Below are 23,694 nucleotides of genomic sequence, written 5' to 3'. Positions count from 1 at the left end.
TAATGTTGGCTTGATTTTTATTCATTTATTCATTGAACAAATGTACACTCATTCATTCACTGAACAAATGTATTTGGCTAAAAAATACATTTGCTTTATTTCCTTTAAAACAAACATGACAATAAGGTGAATCACACAAATATTTGGATTTCACAGTTCAGATAAAGTTTATCTTTATACTGTAGTATACTATTGTGCAATAGCATTATATCTAAAAATACACACCGTAACTTAAAAATACCTTACTGCTAAAAACAATTGGGATAAGAAAAAGCTAAAAATATTAGGAATACATACAAGTTAACAACATGAATATGTACTTAGAGAAAGGAAATTAAATTATTAATTTTTAAAAGACATCACAAAATCAGGAAGGATAATATTGCTAATAATTAACTGCTTCATATACTTTTTCTGTACTTTTTGGTTGTATGGCCTTTAATTGTCTCTTCATATGACAATTATATGCCATATTACTTTCTGTATAGACAATGGAAAGATAATTATTTTTATGGCAATTTTGACAAAACTTTTAAAATATTGGTGGTTGTAATGTAGAATGCACACAACTTTACGCAGAGATATACATGGTATACATAACCTACAAACCCAAGTATTCTGGTTAATTTTATTTTCCATAATTCCCATACAAAATAAAACACATATGGAACATTTATGATTATGTATGCCAAATTCAATATATTCTTGACAGAGCATTTGTTTTGATGAGGCATCAATGACAGTTGAATTCTACTTTTGAAATTTTACATATCTGATGATTATCAAATATACTTTTGACTAGCTTCTGTCTTTTCTACTACCAATGTATTTCTGGTGCTGGCCATTGTAGGTCATGTTTACATTGCATCGTGTCCTTTGGTCCTGTTCCTTCCTGTCACCATGCTATGGGTGGAAGGAATTTTCCTAGAAGACATTCCTACACCAGGAGAGCTAGCAGTAATGTACCTCTACCGGGAAGTACTGCAAACCATGTAAATATATTCTGCATTCAAACTATATAAACCACTAAGCCAGCTTCTTCTTAGATCTCCAAAATGCATGTAAATCCTCCAGAGCTAACATGAGGGAAAGTCAGAGTAGAAAAAGATAGAGTTTAGCAAGTTGCAATTAAAACATCTTTTAAAAATTTTATATCTTTAAAATATCTTTAAAAAATTTTAAAATATCTTTAAAAATTTTTCTATCTTTTAAAATTTTTAACTTAAATTGTATGACCATTGTCATGTTTTACTGGGGCCTCTCCTAGGGCCTTCAAAGGCCTGGGGCCTGCCCGAGTGAGGAATTAAAATTTTAACTTCAATTCCCTGGACAGTAAATTTGTTCCAGGAAGGAATAAGAAGAATGATAGACTGGAGATTGTCATTCGTCTTTGTTTTTATCTTTCAACAAGTTTTAATTTTTGATTAGAAAAATGAATATACTCAGCATATCTAAACTTCCCTTTCCATGCAGGATTCTTTATAACAGATGTATCCATTACCATATGTTTGCATGGAAAGGCCTCCTATTATAATTATTTGTAGAAAAGTGTTCATCCCCTTCACTGTTTCTTTCTTATGTATTTTAATGAGTTGGAGACTGGAGTATTCTGTTTCATGGGACTTATTAAAGGGGGTGTGGTAGAGATGACATGCAATAAGTCACTATACCATGCAGCAAAAGATCCAAGTTATAATCCCTGCTCAGCTTCTAATTTGCTGTATGACTTGAAAGGGAGCTGCTTCCTCTGGGTCTTGAGTTTCACAGCTGGTCAATTTTGTGTTGGACAGAATTAGTAGTTCCCAGGAGCAAAGGATTCTGCAGAGATGCCTCAAGGGTAGCCAGACCCTGCTTTAAGCAGAGGAACTCTGCTTTTTTTTTTTTTTTTTTTTTTTTTTTGCTATTTTACACACTAGAGTTTCTTTCAAGACTTTGTCTTACAATGATTACCCTATGAAAAATTGAAAGCCATTTTTTAGATGTCCCAAATGTTTAGAATCTCCTGGGAGATTTTTCACAATGTTTCACCCTCAGCTCCAGATTCTGATAATGGAGCTCAAAATTTGTACCGTATTTGTTCAGTTTCTTTTGAGTTTTGATGCATAATTAGGGTTGAGTGGCATTATTCTAGACCAATGGCATGCAATCCTGTCTACTCTTAGAATTACCTGGGAAGCTTTAATAAATACTGATGCCTGGGTGCCACCTCTGTGATTGTTACTTAACCTGAGTACAGATGTGTGTTTTTAAAATTTTATTTACTTATTTATTTTTTGAGACAAAGTCTTCACTCTGTTGCCCAGGCTGGGGTACAGTGGTGCAATCTTGGCTCACTGCAACCTCTACCTCCCAGGTTGGAGCAATTCTTCCTGCCTCAGCCTCCTGAGTAGCTGGGATTTCAGGTGCCCGCCACCATGCCCAGCTAATTTTTGTGTTTTTAGTAGAAACAGAGTTTTACCATGTTGGCCAGGCTGGTCTCAAACTCCTGACCTCAAGCGATCCCCCTGCTTTGGCCTCTCAAAGTGCTGAGATTACAGGTATGAGCCACCGTGCCCAGCTGAGTACAAATGTTTTTAACAGCTCCATCAGTAACTCTGATGTACATCCAGGGCTGAGAACCCTTAGTCAAAAAATCACTGCATTCTGCCAAGTTCTACCAGTATGTGTATGAAAACAAGACATCACAAGCATGCTATCTATACTTCCATCCTCTTATAAACATTTATTGAACATGTCGTTTCCATTTTACAACTATGTTTATGTAATGACACCATCAGTTGGGTTGAATGACAAAGAAAAGTCAACTCGTATAGTGGCAATATCACCAGCTTCTGCACTCTTATTTGTAAAGAATTTCTCACTGTTTCTCTTGCCTATGAGAATTCCAGATTATTGTTCAAGACCTCACCCTGCCACAAATCCTTTAGCCCTGAACAAGCAGGTTAACTTCTCTAATCCTAATTTGGCTCATTCACAATTAGTTGATAAATATCAAAGGAAATTGCACACGTGATTCTAAGATTCTGTGATCGTTTTCTTATTTCACAGAATATGATTTGATGGAAAATAAAAATCTAATTTCTTTCAGGCTTATAAAGCATTCTTTTCACTTTTATTTGATCTTCATGTTTTAAAAAGGCCAGTGATTGATGACTGTGTTGTGTTCCCGTCTCCTTATAACACATCCCTGATCTGCAGAGGAATTATCAGAAGCTGAGATTTAAAACTGAGATCCTCTTACACCACAAAGCTCACTGCCTGGCTGAGAACCCAGTGCTTTGGGAGCCTGAAGTGAAAATTTGCAAGTACACAAACAAGAACCTGCCCATGGTATTTAGCTTGAACCTTTATATACCCCCAGACAGCAGCAGAGCTAGTAGCAGATGGGAAATCATTCATTGGGTCAGCATTTATGCATTCTGTTTTCCATTCAATCATTCTACACACATATTCCAACATGTACTCATACTAGGTACCGATTTCGGCGCTAGAGTATGTGTTTCGAAAGAGTCAGATGCCATGTAGGCCTTTATGGAGCATTTTAGTTAGCCATAAGGAAGAATTCACTCAGTTTTTCAAATGGAATTCCACTGATGCCTAACGGCCGTGAATTCTCTATGGGATTTTTAGATTTTATGTGTCCATTTTAATGATTATCTAAAAACCAAAAAATAATCATATTCTCAACCATCTGGAAGATATCCTAATAACCAAGGATGTGATTTTAGCGCCCGCATTTTGGTTTTCATTATGGCCACTTTGGCACCACATATTACTAATTTATTACTATTGGCTGAGAAGAAAATAAATGGAGTAGGTCTTATTTGTAGAGAATGCAGTGTGTTTACATGACAGCCAAATGTAGTAAAAATAAGGGCTGTATCATTATCTGAATGGAGATAGGCGGTGGGTTATCACATGGCTTATGACAGAGTAGAGATGCTGTGCTCAGGAGACCTTGTGCCAGAGCCCTTGGTACCACATTCATGTGATTTAGTTTAAGGCAAATCATCCTTTGTAGTACTTTGTTATTTTCTAGTTTGAGTGATAGGTATTTTCTAGCTTCATTTATATTTAATTTTAAAATTTGTTTTGGTTTTAGAATTGGATAGAAGTGATATGTTTACCTACATTTGTGTTGGCACTTAATTAGTAATTCTAGGATAAAGATAATTTGTGTCAACAGCAGGGACTTGGGAAACCTTCCTTATTCTAAAGGGCATCAACATATTACTTTATAACATATTGACAAATATTTTTCTAATTTCTCTCTCTCTACTTTGCTTAGCATTTAACTAGTTCATCCTCTCATTAGCCTATGAACTAATGTTCACATTTTACTTGACTTTGACCCTCCTTTATGCTTCTTAAATAAGTTGCCTGATAATGATTAGAATTGACTACCTCAAAAAGACTAACTCAGGGGGTAGTTAGGTATTTACTAGACTATCACTTGTTGAAGATTCCCAAATCAAGTGGGATTCCAGCTGTGTGTCTGCAAGGACCCCTTTTAAATCTGAAATAGAGGAGCGGTCAAAGCAGCCACTGTTGCCACTGACTGGCAATACAGAATGATTGCGTTCGAAATTTCTTAAACCCCCAAATAAACTGCCTGAATAATATTTTTATATTACTAAGGTGGACTGCTGGGGTTACCTTATTTTCTTCAGTCATTCTAAATTTTTCCTTCAGTTTGGTAGGTCTTTGAGCATCTCCACCAGAAAGATGTTGGAATTCTGAGTCATCTGGAAAACGGCCTCCTAGGAGTCCCTTTCCGCCCAGTATGTGTGCGACTGTGGCTGTATCAGTGCACATCAGAAGTCACGGCTGTGTTAAATGAGAAGCCTCAAGCTAGCATCCAGAGAAGCCACTTTGGTCCAGAGGAAACAGATTTTTAGAGTTGTTGGAGGGTGTAAATGTAGACAGCAGCCAGCCATATCTCTTCATCAGTTGATTTTTTTTCCTTTATTTTTTTTCTCTTCTCTCAGTGGTTTAACATGAGTGCTTCTCTCTCGCCTCGTTTATTTCAGATGCCTCAGGAACAGTACACTCACCAGCGGAGCACCATGCCCGGCTCCGAGGGGCCACAGGTGTACAAGGTGGGGATTTACGGCTGGCGGAAACGATGCCTGTATTTCTTTGTCCTGCTCCTCATGATTTTAATACTGGTGAACTTGGCCATGACCATCTGGATTCTCAAAGTCATGAACTTCACAATTGTAAGTAAAACCATCTAGGTTTGTTTAGCTCTCTTTGGGGAGGGGAAGCTTGGGGCAAGATGATGAAGGAATGTGGAAAAGTGATGTTATTACAGTAGCACTCAGAAGATCTGTAACCTCGTGTTTTGGTGAAAGAACATTTCTGTTCAGATCAAATATGGGTATTGACTTCTATCTAATCTCAATTCTTCAGGGGCTAGTAATCCAACTTAGAGATATTTCCCTCCTTTAGAATTTCCTGTGTGTTATCCCTCCCTTTTAATAACAGTTTCTGTAGCTTGTAGCTTTCAAGCACTTTGATTAAATAATAAAGAAATAGAGAATAAATTCGAAGTATTAAGTTTTCACCAATTGTAGTAATTATAAAAGGTTTTTTGAAGTAGAGAGTTGAAACATTTGAGTAAAATTATACTGTGAGCATTATCTATCTAAAAATTTTAACTATTTATGCTTGATTATCCATCACTCGGTTAGTTACGAATATCCTCAATTTTTCGGAGGATGATCCTCTTTGCTACTGGTCTGGGTAAGACATTAATTAGAGGAATGTAGCTGTGGTTCTTTTTTTTTTTTTTTTAAGAATTGGGGTTTATGTGTCTTCAGTAAAACTCTTGCTATTGGTGTTTGGAGTCCCTGTACGGACTGGACATTTACTGTTGTAGTTCAAATGAAAAGAAAATCCTGGAAAAATGACTTTTGGAGTTATTTAGGGGTTTTATACCTAGAAATTCTGATCTATACTAGCAATGTAAGTAGTCTAACTCATTAATGAGGAAATACTGGGCAGCAGTCTGCTGTACTGAGCATAATTTCCTTTCTTGTTCTGATGTCAAAAGTAAGTAATATAGATTGACAATAAAAATAACTCCCAGGTCAGGCACACTGGCTCATGCCTAATTTCCAGCACTTTGGGAGACTGAGTCAGGAGGATCACTTGAGGCCAGGAGTTCAAGATCAGTCTGGGAAACATAGCAAGATCTCATCATTGCAACCAAGCAACAAATAACAAACCAAAAAACAAACCACTTAACAAACAAATAGGAAAACCGTCTTGTTTGATAAATAAACATGACCTTTACAAAGTAACAGTAAAGTTTTCATGTGACAATCCCAAATATCATAGTGGATATTTGCATTTTCTAAATTACAAAATTCATTTTTATCCTTGACAACCTATGCATAGTCACACTTTCTTGCCTTTGCTCATACATTTTCTTCTGTTTAGAGTGCTTATCTCTGTCTTCCCTGTCTGGTAAAACTTGTCTTGATACTCCTGTGGTTCCATTTGTGTATCTCTTATTGTATTTACCATTCCAGATAATAATTTTTACATGTATTTCCCAGACAAACTGAACTTTGAGAAAGGCAAAGGCTGCGTCTTTTCTTTGTGTAGCTTTGTCCATCACTCATGCTAGGGTTTCTTGGTGCTTGACTTAGTTAGGACTCTATAAACCAAGGTTACAGATACTGCTTCAGGCCTCAGAATGGCTCACTTTTTAGTATTTGTGGTAACAGTTAAGAAACTATAAAAACAAAAAAAAATTACTTTGATGTTACAAATTTCTATCTTGAGGGGAGAAACTAATTCAATTCTTTCTAAAAAATTTTTCTTTATGTATGTATGTATGTATTTATGTATAGGCAGGGTCTCACTTTTTCACGGAGACTGGAGGACAGTGGTACGATCATAGCTTACTGCAGCCATGGACTCCTGGGCTCAACCAATCCTCCCATCTCAATCTCCCAAGTAGCTAGAACTATAGACACACACCATCATGCTTGACTAATTTTTAAATTGTTTGTAGAGATGGGTGTCTCACTATGTGGCCCAAGCTGGTCTCAAACTCCTGGCCTCAAGCAGTTCTCCTACCTCAGCCTCCTACAGTGCTGAGATTAGAAGCATGAGACATCACGTCCAGCTAAGAGTTCAGTCCTTTTGAAAAATGCAGAAAATCTTCTATATTGCAGTAGTAACTTTGGAAGATTATATGGTCTGTTTCCATGGGGTTGTAGGCATCCAAGGTAATAGTTCTAGAGTATTAGAGCACATTAGCTTCTGTTTCTGAGTTAGATTCAATCAGTACTTCTCAACTTGGACTTTACTTTTTTTTTTTTTTTGAGATGGAGTCTCACTCTGTTGCCCAGGTTAGAGTGCAGTGGCGCGATCTTGGCTCACTGCCAGCTCCGCCTCCCGGGTTCATGCTATTCTCCTGCCTCAGCCTCCTGAGTAGCTGGGACTACAGGCACCCGCCACCACGCCCAGCTAATTTTTTTTTGTATTTTTAGTAGACATGGGGTTTCACCATGTTAGCCAGGATGGTCTTGATCTCCTGACCTCGTGATCTGCCTACCTCGGCCTCCCAAAGTGCTGGGATTACAGATGTGAACCACCACGCCGGCCTGGACTTGACTTTCTTTAAAGACAAGCAGAATTCAGAGAAATGTTTAAGCAAGACAGCAAGAAGTAATCAGATTTACATTCTAGAGAGCTTGCATAGGTGAGGAAGCAATAGAATGGGGAAAGTTTGTTAGAGCTGAGGGCTCTAGAGGATGCCCTGGGTCCCAGTGACCACGATTGCCATCTGTCGATGTGCATGTTCTGCAATGTTCTTAATTTGTATTTCAAAAACTTGTAAATTAGGAAAACTTCTCTGTTGCAATATTAAGCAGGCGAATACTGAAGTTAGGACAGTAGCATGGACCTTGCATTTAAAGACATTTAAAAGATGGCATTGATATACCTTGACTTCTGGTTGGATGTAGGGTTGAGGGATCAGAAGACATTTTGGAAGATTTCTGGTTTTAGGATGGTGAGATGGCTGGGTGGTGGGGCCTAAAAAGCAAAATAGAATTTATGACTTTTCCATGGAACTTGGCTAGTACTCACGTATACCTTTAGTCCCCTATTTGAAGCTTTTCTCTTAATCCCTTATTTTTGTGATTTTTTACCAAGGCTGTCACGAATTTAATTTGTAGAACTTGTAAGATTTAGGGATAGAGGAAGTGGAAAATATGAACTGAAACTTTGACAACTGTGATATTATACAAATACAGCTTCTAGAGTGTGTTTTATCTGGAAAGCTTAATAGAAGCATATGTAAATGTATATTGAGCACCACTTATATGACATTAAGGTAATAATCTATATGAAATCAGCTCTTTGCTGTAGTTAACTAAATTGATTGCAAAAGTTGAGAGTCCTTAAAGCTTTACCAAACCAAGTACTTACTGAGGTAAGAATAATGCTGTCATTAGCCGTAATTGGTGCTTTATAGCCATAATGCATTTGAGCAAATAGAACTGAAGTGTTAGAAAATTGGTCTTGCCCTGCAAGTTAAAAGCATTATTTTCTATCAATCACAGTATAAAGGATATTCTTTTAGAATTATAATTCTCTTGCACAAATAATAATTTACTGACAGTGGAGATCATGGGGAAAAATGAAGTATTAAGCAATGTTATATTGGAGAAAGAGCGAAAAAAAAATGAGATAGCAGTAAAGCAGTTTATGAAGAGATTTAAAAATTTGTGTGGGGGAAGTCCTAGCCAGAGCAATCAGGAAAGAGAAGGAAAGGGCATTCAAATTAGAAAAGAGGAAGTCAAACTGTCTCTGTTTGCTGATTACATGAGCATATACCTAGAAAACTCTAAAGACTCCTAGATCTGATAAACTAAATTCAGTAAAGTCTCAGGTTACAAAATCAGTGCATACAAATGAGCAGCACTGCTATATACCAACAATGGCCAAGCTGAGAATCAAATCAAGCACTCGATCTCTTTCATAATAGCTACAAAAAATTTTGAATACCTAGGAATATACTTAAGGAGGTTAAAAGATCTCTACAAGGAGAAATACAAAACGCTATTGAAAGAAACTGTGGAAAACACAAACAGATGGAATGGAAAACCATCCCATGCTCATGAATTGAATGACTCAGTATCATGAAAATGACCATAGTGCCCAAAGCAATCTACAGAGTCAATGTACTTCCTATCAGAATACCAACATCATTTGTCACAGAATTAGAAAAAACATTTCTAAAATTCATATGGAACCAAAAAGAGCCTAAATGGCCAAAGTAATTCTAAGCAAAAAGAACAAATCTGAAGGCATCACATTACCGAACTTCAAATTATACTGCAAGGTTATAGTAACCAAAACAGCATAATACTGGTATAAAAGTAGGCACATAGACCAATGGAACAGAAGAGAGAACCTAGAAATAAAGCCTAATATTTAAAATCAGCTGATCTTTTACAATGCATACAAAAACATAAATTGGAGAAAGGACACTCTCATAAGTGATGCTGGGAAAATTGGATAGTTACACAAAGAAGAATGAAACTGGATCCTTTTCTCTCACTGTATTGAAAAAAATTAACTCAAGATGGATGAAAGACTTAATGACCTGAAAAATTCTAGAACATAAAAATTCTAGAAAGAAAAACCTAGGAAAAGCACTTCTGGATATTGACCTAGGCAAAGAATTTATGACTAAGACCCCAAAAATAAATGGAACAAAAACAAAAATAAATAAATGGAACCCAATTAAACTAAAAAGCTTCTGCACAGTAAAAGAAATAATGATCAGAATTGACAGATAACCTATGGAGTGCGAAAAAATATTTGCAAATTATGCATCTGACAAAATGACTAATATTCAGAATTGATAAGGAACTGTGAGCAAGAAAAAACAAACAGGTGATCTCATTAAAAAGTGGGCAAATGGCATGAATACACATTTCTCAAAAGAATTGATATAAATGGCTGAGAAACATATGAAAAAAATGTACAACAGATCTATTCAGGCAAATGCAAATTAAAACCACAATGAGATACCACCTTACCCCAACCAGAATGGCTACTATTAAAAATAAAAAAAATAGATGTTGGCGTGGATGTGGTGAAGAAGAAATATTTATATACTGCAGATGGGAATGTAAATTAGTACAATCTCTATAGAAAACAGTTTGGAGATTTTTCAAAGGCATAAAAGCAGACCTACCATTCGATCCAATAATCTCACTGTTGGGTCGCTACCCAAAGGAAAAAAGTCATTATATCAAAAAGACCTGCGTATGTATATTTTTTGCAGCATATTTCACAACTGCAAAGATACAGAACCAACCAAAGTCCCCATCAACAGACAAGTGGATAAGGAAAATACAATATACATCACCATCAGCCATAAAAAAGAATTAAATAATGGCTTTTATAGCAAGTTGTATGGAACCAGAGGCCATTTTTCTAAGTGACGTGACTCAGGAATCAAAAATCTGATACCACATGTTCTGTTTGATAAGTGGGAGCTAAGCTATGGGTATGCACAGGCATAGAGAGTGGTATAATGGACATTGGAGACTCAGAAGAGGAGAGGGTGGGAGGGGGGTGATGAAGGATGAAAAACTACCTGTTGGGTAGAGTGTACACTACTCGGTGACAGGTGCACTAAAATTCCAGAGGTCACCACTATATTATTGATCCATGTAATCAAAAACCACTTGTACCTCTAAAGCTACTGAGGGAAACACACACATACACACACACACACACACACAGACACACACACATAGGAAAGAGTGATTATTTTGTATGTTTGGGTTGTTCAACAATTTGAGATTTGGGAAAGCTCACACTGTAATCAAACCCCCTGTGTAATGACGAACTATAAGAATGATGTCATCTGTAAGTGTTCATGAAAACTTGGTGATCTGTCCAAGACTGAAAATCTGGAATTCTACTTTTTTGTCAGTCTTGCATTCTGTACTGTCCCCAAGGATACATGCCGGAAGAGCCTTTCCAGTATAGCCATCTGGACAAGTATCTTACCAAGTTTTCTTTGTCTCAGAGGTAAATCAGAAGAAAAGTTATTTTGCTTTCCTCTGCTCTTAGCAGAAGATTCCAGTATTCATTACTGGCAGGAGATTGAGACTACATATTTAATTTTCTCCATGCATTGGAGAGTGTGTGTTTTACCTACACTGTAAACACCCACAAATAGACCTTAGTTTATCACACATTGTGCTTATACAAAGGAGTTAATATTTATTAAATATCTCTTCTGTGCTACTCACTGTACATGGTTCTTAAAATCTTTTAATTTTCATAACTCTACCAATTTAATATTGTTATCCCCACTGAAAACCCAAGGCTCAGAGAAGTTGCGTGACTTGCTGAAAGACAGCTAGTAAGTGAAAAGCTGGTGTTTGACCTGTCTCAACCTTTCCACTACACTGTATCTCCCCTCCAAATTGCAATAATGATCTGGCTCTTCAATAGAATCCTGAAGCTGGAAAAATAGCCTGTTACCTTTGCCTACCCTGTGTCATAGGTCACTTTCATCTGAGGTACCCAGTGATGTTTTCTGTTTAGAGTAGTTCCCTGGTAGTTCTGAATGTTTTGTTTTTATCTAATTTCTCTTTATTCTGTAGCTGAGGACCTTCTTCTTGCATTGTTTCCACCTTGTGTTTTGTCCATTTGTTGTGGTTAACATAAGCATTTAGTATAAACTTAATATCTACTCATCGATTGGTGAAGACCCAGTGAGTTAATTCATGTGAAGCATTTTTAGCAGAATCTGACACATAGGAAGACTCAGTATTGACAACAGAAAGTCATGAGAGACCCTTCAGGACAGAATAGTAGTTCAGGGCTCAAACTCAAGAGACAGATGTTCTAAGTACAAGTCTGGATTCTGCCTCTTACTCAGTGATTTTTGATACGTTTCTCAACCTCTCTGTGCCAATACCTACCTCATAGGATTGTTGCAAAGATTAGAGGAAGTGATAAATGCATTGTTTAGAGCTTGGCACTTAGTAAGCACTTTATACAAGTGTTTGCTATTGTCGTAGTCGTCGTCGTCATCATCATCATCATCATTATTTATTGCAGGCTTATTGTGTGCCAGGCACTATGCTGTTGCAGTTACAGTTTGCAAACATTATCTAACTTAATCATTATCCAGGTTGCTACTATTTGGATACCAACTTTACAAGGGAGAGAGTGGCTCAATAACTTGATCTAAGATCACACAGCTATAAAGCCTCAGAGTAGAGATTCAAACCCAAGCAGTCTGACTACGGATCCTGGTCTGTTAGCTAGTTTGTCATATTGTGGGGCATTGCACGATGCCCTGAGCATCAGAAACTGGATTCCCAGCCCTAACTGGCCATGAACTACGTTGCCTTTCTCTTCTGGAACCCAGGATAGCATTACATGCATTGGACTAGATGTCATCTCGGGTATCTTCCTGTTTGGACACTAATTTTTGTCATTTTGTATTTCCCTAGGCTGTGTGAAGTCTCATTCTAATAGAGAGCTGTTACTTTTGCTAGTGCATTCTACCAGCCCAATCAAAATAACCTGGCCTCAAAGACCTTCCAAAATACTCTAGTATTGATCATGTAGACAATCATTTAGCACAAGTGGTTATTAAGTGGCAAAACTACAAAAGGCTTAGGAGTCATCAATGGATGGCATGATATCTTATCCCGGTACCTGTAAAATTAGATGAAATAGGAACCTTAGGAGTTACCTCATCAGACATCCTTATTCTGCGGATGTTGGAACCAAAGTGGATAGCAAAGATTTCTGACCCTACTTGAGCACCCCAGCTACTCTGGAAACTTCTCTCAGTAGCAGAGATTATTCTCTGTACATTGTTGTAGCCCTGCTCAGTGCCTGCTATTCAGTAGGCTTTCAACATGTGTTAACTATAGATTGCCTTTTGCAGACCACACATATGAGATAATGGATGTCAAGTAGCTGATCATGCTGGTCATATGGTGGGACCTCAATAAATGATAGCTACCTATACCTGTAGTTATATATATCTCCTGATGTCTATTTTAGTTTCTATTCATTAATATTATAAAATCCAAACCATTGTCACTTGTGATCATGTAAGAAATGAATTTCTTTCATAAAACTAATACAGCACTAACTTTATAATGTTTTCATATGATGCACATAAAAACCCTATGAGGTAAGTGCCATTGTTACCCACACTTGACAGAGGAGGAAGCAGAGGCTCCAAGAAGTGCAGTAACTTGCCCAAGATCACACAGTCAGTGAATGATGAAACTGGGGTGGGTTGCAGGGAGTCTGGCTCTAGAGTCACTGCTCTTCTTCAGTACACAATGCTGCCCATTTTTCAAGGGCTATTTTTCATGAAGACAAATTGAATTTATTCAGTGGAATGTCTAAAACATGATTTATTTACCCTGAAGTAAGATAAAGATCCACTGAGGGTCAGAGGAAGGCATTTTTTTTTTTTTTAATTATACTTTAAGTTCTAGGGTACATGTGCATAACGTGCAGGTTTGTTACATATGTATACTTGTGCCATGTTGGTGTGCTGCACCCATCAACTTGTCAGCACCCATCAATTCATCATTTATATCAGGTATAACTCCCAATGCAATCCCTCCCCCCTCCCCGCTCCTTGGACACATTGTAAAACAGTAAAAGCCAGAGAGAATGGCCAGCGTGTTCCGTAACTCAGGACGCTGACACATCATCTGTTTTGGGAAAGCTCATGGAACCGACCCAGTCTTACCCAAGTTAAGGTGAGTGAGGATGCCTATAAAGTACATGGTAGACACTTAGAATATGTTTATTGAATAAATGAAAGGGAGAAAATTTTGAATAGGCAGTCACTTTAAATTAAAATGTATAAACATGGGTTAATAGAGCTTTATATGACTTCTAAAATGAAGTATTAGTTGATTTATTAAGGTAGACAGATCATAAATGAGATGAGTGCTTGAATTTGATTATGAATAGTTTTTTTAATACAGACACTCCCTCTGTGTATCAACTACCTGCTACATTTTAATTACATGGGAAAGGAAGGGTAATGATGGAGTGTGAAATAGATTAAAGGCAGGAGACTTCATCCTAGTCAATATACAGATTTGCTCAGTAAATGAGTGAAAGTGATATTATTGGCTTTAGTTATACTTTTCATTTAACACTGTTAATATATTGTGAGTGTGAGTAGCATCTACTTCAGAGCAGTGCCAGCTTAGCTTGGGGACTTGGAAGTGCTTCCTATACTGAGAAAATTGTGCTTCCATCTCTCAGTGCTTCGACTCTGTGGTCACTTTTAATCCATTAGCTCAATCCATCCATATGAAAAATTGCCAAAATGTTGTTTTTTAAAAGCACCATAAAAACTGTAATGCAGAAAAACAAAAAACAAAAATTTATTTTTATTCCATGGTCAGTCCTAGGATATGGCTCTCCAATGTCCTATTTGGTTTGAAACTTTCTGTGTTTTATACCTTTGTGAGAATGTAAAGCATCAAGGATGATTTGGGTATCATAATTACTGCAAATAACATGAATCAAAACTGCTATAAAGTTATACAACCTATTGGGCATATTTGCTTCAATTGAATCAGTATTTCTTAAGCACACAGTTGAGTATACTATGCTTTGGGTAGAAACTACAGATTATAATAAAACAATCCTATACTTTAAGTACTCATAATTTGCTAGGGAAGAAAACATATATATAATTTTAATACTTTCTACAAATTACATATTTTAAAGAAGTATCAAAATTGTACAAAGAATAAATTAGCTAAAGTTAGAGGACACTGAAAGACTTCTTGAGGTGTGTCTTCAAGGATGAATAAGGCCTTTTGTATGGTGGTGAAATCAGAGAAAGCAGTGTGATTATAGTCTGGAAGCTGGTAAGTTAAACTTGATTGGGGAGTCTCAGGCATAATGGTTCTAGTATTGAGAGCTTAGGCCACTGGAGTGGAAAGAGGGGATGGGGAAAGATGAGAATAGGAGCTGACATGAGTAAAGTCAAACAGCCTACAAATTATAGACTTTGGAGAGGTCAAACTGAAAAGCTTGAATTCCGATTATAAAGAAATTACTGTGTAACTTTATCCTATTATTTGGACAATATTCATGACCTTTTCCACTTACAAGAGTTTTCATACAACCAAAGTTATTTTTATGTCCTAGAATTGAGAGGAACAATGTTAGAAAATCTCCCAGGAAATATTTTTTGTCTCTGTATATCATACATAGCCATTCACACCTGGAAATTTTAGTTCTTACTGGTCATGTTGCTTTGACCTCTGAATAACTCTCAGAAATCTGAAGTTGTGGCCACATTGCAAGGATCTGTTCATGCTGACTGAGTTACTAAGCAATCATAAAGGAGAAGTAGCAAATCCCAAGGGCATACTGCCACTGAGAACTTGCAGGTCAGTCCTTCCATGGTAGACAGGGGTGGGGTTAGATGATTCAAACTATAGACAGAACCAGTAAATATGAGGTGGTTTCCCATCAGTTGGTTTGCTTGAGAATCATTAGTTAGGATTTCTGGGCTCAGAGTTGTTTGTAAATAGTCTTTCTAGAATGGCATTGTCCACTAAGGATTTAAAATTAACATTAAAGACATCTATTTAGTCACACTAGCCACATCACAATGTTCAACAGCTACACATGGCTAGTAGCTGCCATCTTAGAGCAGATACAGATCATTTCCATCATCATAGGAAGTCCTTTGTTTGAAAACTGGTCCAAAATCTACTGTCCTACTTCTTAGATACATCTTGGATGGCATGGTAGGGCCCTTGAACCAAAAAGTTCTTTGTTCCTCACCATACAACAATTTTTGCCTTTCCTTCCTGTGCCCCAGGCACTTTCCAAGACCTAGAGCCATGGGATTAAGGTAGGAAAACAAACCAAAACCATTTTAATATAAAAAGGAGAAGAAATTTTCTCATAATCTGATTAACAGCCAATATAACGGCTATGTTTTTAAATCAGCTTTGTGCCTTTTCGATGCATTCATTCTGTCTCCTTTCTTCCTTTCAATATTCTTAATTGGAAAGGTCATGAGACTGTGCTAGATTTTTCATCTTGCCTATGAGGGGCAAGGTGGACTTTCGTTGGGTGAAGAGCTGTGTTGAGGAGGGAGTTGCAGGGACTGTTTCTGAGCCATATTCTCCCAACTTGTAAAATATACAGTTAGATCAGATGATATATAAGGTCCAATACCCTTAAATAATTTTTGTTTTTCTGTGAGACAGTGTCTGACTATGTTGCCCAGGCTGGAGTGCAGTGGCGTGATCCCAGCTCACTCCAACCTCTGCCTCCCAGGTTCAAGCGATTGTTGTGCCTCAGCCTCCTGAGTAGCTGGGATTATAGGCGTGTGCCACCACGCCTGGCTAATTTTTGTGTTTTTAATAGAGATGGAGTGTCACCATGTTGGCCAGACTGGTCTTGAATTCCTGACCTCAAGTGATTTGCCTGCCTTGGCCTCACATAATTTCTGTGTGTGATCACTGGGTCCTCCATATTCCCTGACCCAGAATGAGAAAGATGGACGTCTTTTTACTTCTAGAAGTGTGAGGGTGTGGTGTGTATGTTTGCTCACTCTGTATCTGCTTAGCCAAAGATCCAATATATTAAGTGCCAGGGAGTGTATCTTATGTGCCTTTTTACGTTTCTAATCTTCATTCACTTAATCATTTAATGAATAATTGGTCTGATTATCTATTGCTACACACCAAACTCCCCCAAAACTTAGTGGCTTAATACAACAGCAATACTTTATTTTGCTCATGATTCTGCAGCTTGGGCAGAGCTCAGGGGAGATGGCTTATCTCTTTTCCCTGATGTCTAGCACCTTGACTGGGAGACTCAAAGGCTTGGGGTATCTCAACAGCTGGCACTGGAATCATCTCCAGGTGTGTTTACTTACATGTGTGGGTGGTTGATCCTAACTGTCAGCTGGGACCTCAGCTGGCCAGAACACCTACACACAGCTCTTTCCTATGGGCTAACTTGGGCTTGCCCTTAACATGGTAGCCAAACTCTAGAATATGTGTTCCATTTAAAGAAGATGGAAGTGCATAGCATTGTTATGACCCAGACTCAGAAGTCAGATAGCATCACTTCCACTCTACTCTGTTGTAGGCAGACACAAAGTCCTGCCTAGATTCAAGCAGTGGGCACATGGGCTCCACGTCTTCATGGGGGAATTGCAAAGTTCTAGAGGAGTATGTGGAATGGGAGATTGTAGTGGATTGAATAGTGGCCCTCCCACATTATGTGCTCCTAATCCTCGGTACCTGTGAATGTTACCTTATTTGGAAAAAGGGTCTCATCTAAATTAAGGATCATGAGAGAGGAAATAATTCCTGGGTTACCCAAGTGAGCCTTCAATTCAATGACAAGTGTCCTTATAATGATGAGGCAGAGGAAAATTTGACACAGAAGAGGAGGAGGCAATATTATCAGAGAAGCAGAGGTTGGCGTGATGGGGCCACCAATTAAGGAATGTTGATAGCCACTAGAATTGAGAAGAGACAAGGGATAAATTTTCATCAAGAGCCTCCAGAGGGCTTGGAATTCTGGCTTCTAGAACTTTGAGAAAATTTATATTGTTTTAAGCTGAGATTTTTATGGTAATTTGTCATGGTAGCCACAGGAAACTGATACCGAGATACTGCTATGGCCCTTTTAGGAAAAGTACAATCTGGTGCAACAGTACCACCACCATCAACGCTATTAAGCATGCAAACACCACACCTTGCAGTGAACATTGTTTGGACAATGTCAAGTGCCTGGCTTTGTAATCTCTTATTCCTCACAATGACCCTGTGAAGGGGACTATTATCTCCCCTTTCTATGTAAAGAAACTGAAGCATAGAAGGCTTAATTCACCTGTCCAACCTTTTTATCTAGTGGGCAGCCAGGTCAGTGTATAGACCAAGATATGTCTAACTTCAAAGCTTATGCTTTTAACTTTCTCTGAAAACATTTACAGTCAAAAAGGTAAATGAATGTCTCATAAACAGTAATGAATTTACTTGCATAATGTTCAGTGGCAATGATGGTCATTGTAGAGCTAGGACGAATGAGGAATGGACATTTTAAAACAACTTCAGTATTGGCTCAGCCATTGATGACTCAAGCGGTTTTATCCTCATGAGTAATTGTTAAGGGGTCGTACTAACGACATAGCTCATGCCTATGTTAGAAGAATCATAATTTTGTTGCTTTTGAGTTACCTTTGTGCTTCACTTATATGTATTTCACAGTTACATGTAAACTGCTTATTGCTCTGGTAAATAAAGTTAAAGAACAGGAAAACAGTTCTCAATAGGAGGGCAGTCTTTCCATTTATCGGCGAATCCTCACTGAATGCTTGTGTAGATAAAAATTACACATTTTGACTGGCTTTTAATTACCAGCCAGCTTTATTAGGTGGAGTACTTCCTAGGTCTCATGCCTAACATGTACTATGGTCAACCCCCCAACTTTAGAATAAATAAGAATGAGCAACGGATGGCAGAGCTCAGCAACATTGACTTTCTGCAGAATCAGGCAAGTCACTGAGCCAACGTCCATGAGGTATAGGGTTAAAGACTCAGTACATTCTGGTCCCTTATCTAATCATTCAGTTTGGGTTGGTCAATGTCTAGGAGTTTTGACCATTATTATACGGGGCTGTCATCTGCCATGTTAGGTAACCATGTTTTCTCTCTTTCTCTCCTAATCTCTTAATTACATGATAAAATAGGAAGTATTGTCCCTAAAACCCAAAGATAGAGGAAAATTATCATTTGGGTCACTCAGTCACTCACTGGGTTAAATCAGCTTTGTGCCATACATAGTTGCTTGCCATTTAATAAATGAACGCTTTATAGTTCACATAAGCAATTTCAGGTAGTCTGAACTGAAACCTGCATCACAATTCTTGGCAGGGAGGAGAGAGCAGAAATAATTTGTGTCTTGTTCATTCACCAGTGGAAAGCCTTGTGCTTCTGACTTATTTCCTAGTCTCAATTAAGTGAATGGTTTCTATTGGAAATCCTCACCTCTTTAAGTCAATTATTACCATAATTATGATGTATTGACAGCCTTATGAATGAGAAACAGTAGTTTTATTCAACACATAATTGTTGAGTTCCTACAGTGGGCCAAGGACTATACTAAATGCTTGAGATATGAGAGTGAAGAAGAGCAAATGCCGTTCCTCCCTCATGGAGCTATCTGTATAATGGAGGAGGGATTGGAATTACTAACACAATCAAATAAATGTAAAAGAACAGTTAGGATAAGTGGATGGTGTAAAGAAGGCAGGAAGGGGTGATTTGGCATAATTGAAGAGGGGCTTTCAAGTCAAGATGATTGCACAGATGTTAAAAATGGAAACTGAACAAAGGAAGCCAAAGTAAAATGAAGAAATGGCCATCTAGTAATGTTGTATATGTATCTGCAGAAAATCTGGTGTTTCCTCTGGGAGAGGAGTTGACTGGTGCTGGTGGTGGGTGGGGAGACAGGTGGGAGAGGGGTGGAAGGCAACTTTTCCGTGCTACCTTATGCTGTTGAACATTTGGTGAGGAGAATGCACTTATGTAACACTTGTGGGCTTCAAGAAAAATTTAAAATAAGAAGCTAACAGGGAAGGGAAAATCATAAATAGAAGTAGGGACAAGTCATGGCAGTTGCTTTCTTAAGGACTATTTGGCTACCTTGTTGGTATAATTGGGGACCTCACCTGTGAGGATAGAATCACACTATAATTACCCATACTGAATACAAATACTTTATGCGTTATGAAAAGGAAACTGGTTTATAACAAGTCTTTTGCTTTCTTCTTTGGAGATGGTTTATAACAACTCTTTTGCTATCTTCATTGGTTCAAAACAGTATCTGGCCACTTACAGGTACATCAACATTGACCTCAGGATTCACAGGTTGATTATTGTCGTAAATTAATAGGATAACATGAATTAAGGGTTTATTCTGTGCCAGGTATGATACTGAGCATGTAACATAGGACATATTATCTCATCTCTGTATTCACAGGTTGATTATTCACAGGTTGACAATTCACAGGTTGATTATTGTCGTTAATTAATAGGATAACATGAATTAAGGGTTTATTCTGTGCCAGGTATGATACTGAGCATGTAACATAGGACATATTATCTCATCTCTGTAACAGTCCTAGAAGATGAGTCCTATAATTACATCCCTTTTTCCAGCGATGAGGAAATAAAGGCTTAGAGAAGAGATCAAGTCACTTTCCTAAGATTGCAGTAAGTCACAGAGCTGGGATATAAAGCCAGCCTAGACCCAGAATTCCTAACAGCTGTTGCACACATCCTCCCTGATGCTCGGCAGTCTGAGAAGATACTGTCTTCATTCCTCAGAGCTCTTAGTTTCTACACTGATGGTGTTATTAAGATGAGTCAGCAGCAGGGCACATGAAGAATGCTGATGGTCTCCAGTATCCCTAAGATGCACTCATTTCTGGAACTTTCTTAATGCACACATATGAAGATGAATACTTATTCACAGCTGGTGCTATACCTCCTATACAGCTTACTGAGAAATTGTTTTCTCTTTGTGTTTTCTAATGGACCTTATTGATTCTTTTCTGTCATATTGTACGAATCACCTATTGAACTTAGAAAGGTTAAGAGTCCTCACAACTGATAGACTTAATTATGCTGGAGCAAATCCTCTCAGTTCAGACTTCTCAAATTCTTGGTTCATTTTCCGTTTGACTCTCATTGTCCAGGGTTGTCCTGATCCCACAGTGCAAAGTGATAGTGACAGGAGGCAGCCAAATGTCCAGGCAGATGGGGGTGGGTCCCCAGTGAAACCCCACCTCCAAGCTGAAGACAGTTTAAAGCCTGAAAGTGAAGCTACAACTCAAATTCTCAGATCAAATTGAGAACTTGTCTTCCCTTTTGGTGTGTTTTCCTCTGATTGATCCCTATCCTTCGCCTATTTTACATACACCTACCCTTTGCTAATTGTTTTTTGTTTGTTTGTTTGTTTGTTTTTTGACGAAGTCTTGCTCTTGTCACCCAGGCTGGAGTGCAATCATGCGATCTTGGCTCACTGCAACCTCCGCCTCCGTGGTTCAAGTAATTTTCCTGCCTCAGCCTCCCAAGTAGCTGGGATTACAGATACCTGCCACCATGCCCGGCTAATTTTTGTATTTTTAGTAGAGATGGGGTTTCACCATGTTGGCCAGGCTGGTCTCAAACTCCTGACCTCAAGCGATCTGCCTGCCTTGGCCTCCCAAAGTGCTGGAATTACAGACCTAATTGGTTTTTTATCCTGTTGTGTCCACTTTTGAGTGCTGTCTTCACTTTAGCCTTTATTGCATACTCACAACCCAATAAGCACACACTTCCCATCCTGTGCCTATAAACACTCCAGACTCAGTCGGTAGAGGGAGAGATGGCCAGACTTTGAGGAGGTGACTGGACTTTGGAGAAGAAATAGCCAGACTGTGAAAGAGACGGCCTGACTTTGGGGGAAGACGACTCACCCTTCCCATCCCTTCTCCAGCTCCCCTTTCTGCTGAGAGACATTTTCATCACTTAATACAAATCTCAGCCTTCACCATTCTTCAGTTGTCTGCATGACCTCATTCTACTTGGATGCCAGACAAGGGCTTGGGGCCCACCAAGAGTGGGTACCCAGAAAGGTGGTCACACCGGCCCTTTGATCTCACCAATAGAGGGCAACTGCCCCACGTGATGAGGCAAGGGGCCAATTGAGCTGCTAACACACTGCCATCCACAGATGGCAGAACCAAAAGAGCACTGTAATGCTTCGGGATCATGGGCACCGTAACCTGGGTGCTGCTGCAGGCCCCACATGGAGCTTGCTCCTGCTGGTGCCTGGAGTGCCCAACAAGATCCTGTACTTGCTTGTTCATGTACTGCCTCCTGCAAGGGGTTGAGCATGGCAGGCAGGCCAAGTAAATAGGGCACCCCTGTTGCAAGTTCAGCAAAGGGGCCAAGAAAAATCCTGCATCAAAAGGATGCTTCAGAAAAATCCTGATGTGCCAGATAAATGTGATTTTATGAGAGAAGCAGTGCAGTTTACTGGGTTTTGAAGAAGACAGACCTGGAAGCCTCTGCTCTGTTACTGATGACCTAGATAATATTGGCAAAGTACCTAACCTTCTCTGAGCCTTCCTTTACTCATTTGTGCAAGCGAGATTAACAATACTTGTGTTGAAGAGTTGTAATAAAGATTAGAGATAACCAGAAAGTAAAGTATGGTAGACACCCAGTGCTAGCTGTTATCCCTGTCAACTTAAAACATTTGGAGAATTGTCTTACAAAGAGGAAAATAAGATTCAGTTGCTAAAATTCAGCACACAGTCATAAGCTCATGTTTAAAGGAATGACTAATAGAGTCTTAAAAGCATATGTAACTTGGGTGTTGCTGAAAATCATCATTACTGTAAGAAATATAGTGACTCAAATATTTTATATGTACACATTATTGCTGGTTCAACTTAAAATAGGACTCTGTGAAACACAGTAAACTATAGCTATTCTGGTGGAAGAGCTGGCCTATAAAGAGGTAAACTAAAATAATTATTGGTTGTGATGTGTCCTCTGAAGTCTACAGAGAGAGATGATAATGTGAAATTGCACCTGGATTACTTTGGACATGGATCAGCATTTGCCTCTCTGGAAAGGCAAATTTTAGTAGAAGCCTAAAGGAATGATAATGAGACAGTCATGGGAAGAGCTGGGCAAGATTTTAGGCAGAAGGAGAAGCAAGTTCAAAAGCCCTGATAGAGAGAGGGCTTGGAGTAGGCAGTCTATGTGTAGTGGCAAGAAAAGGGAGTTGCCATTCAGATAGTCTCCACTGTAGGAACACACACCCTAAGTAGGAGCCAATTGAGGAAGCAACACACATGTACTTGAGTCTCCACACTGCACTATGTCATTCATGAGAGGCATTTTGACCTTTATTGACTTATTTCTGATTTGTATGGTGTGATGTTTACATCAAGTGGTTCAACATCCCTGCCTTCAGGGAAACCCTCTTTATAGCCAATATTCCAATTTGTCAATAAAGATTGAGTGTTCAAATGGTTTAGAAATAGCATTTGAGGCTGGGCACAGTGACTCATGCCTGTAATGCCAGCACTTTGGGAGGCCCAGGTGGGCAGATCATGAGGTCAAGAGATTGAAACCATCCTGGCCAACATGGTGAAACCCCATCTCTATTAAAAATACAAAAATTAGCTGGGAGTAGTGGCATGCATCTGTAGTCCCAGCTACTCAAGAGGCTAAGGCAGAAGAATCACTTGAACTGGGGAGGCAGAGGTTGCAGTGAGCCGAGATTGAGCCACTGCATTCCAGTCTGGTGACAAAGCGAGACTACATCTCAAAACAAACAAGCAAACAACAACAACAACAACAAAACAGAAATAGCACTTGATAGCATAATTACTGTGAACTTAGTGGCTAGCCTCTGGGATGGACCACTGTAGAGAACTTTCCCAATAAGGGATACTTGTGAGCAATTCATGAAATAAACTCTATTTGCTTTATTCAGAGTCCACAGCAACCTTCAAACATTGTAAATGGGCTCCACTATCTAATCAGGGAATTATAGCAATATATTAATTGCCATTTCTGATTATTTGCATTTAATTAAGGGGTACTC

At 38.5% G+C, this 23,694-nt stretch overlaps 1 protein-coding gene across 3 annotated transcripts in view; it reads left to right on the top strand.

Annotated features, from left to right (window-relative positions):
- The window catches only part of SGCD (sarcoglycan delta), a 1,039,631-nt gene that overhangs the window by 621,191 nt on the left and 394,746 nt on the right, over positions 1–23,694 (top strand). For all 3 annotated transcript variants that reach the window (XM_030927838.1, XM_030927837.1, XM_030927836.1), the window contains one exon: positions 5,031–5,219. In XM_030927838.1, the coding sequence (XP_030783698.1) occupies positions 5,031–5,219 (189 nt within the window). The remainder of the gene's footprint in view (positions 1–5,030; positions 5,220–23,694) is intronic.

This window comes from Rhinopithecus roxellana, chromosome 3 (genome assembly GCF_007565055.1).
Source record: "Rhinopithecus roxellana isolate Shanxi Qingling chromosome 3, ASM756505v1, whole genome shotgun sequence".
NCBI lineage: Eukaryota > Metazoa > Chordata > Mammalia > Primates > Cercopithecidae > Rhinopithecus > Rhinopithecus roxellana.
Note: the sequence above shows the minus strand (reverse complement) of the source record. Positions and strands in the feature narration are given on the sequence as shown.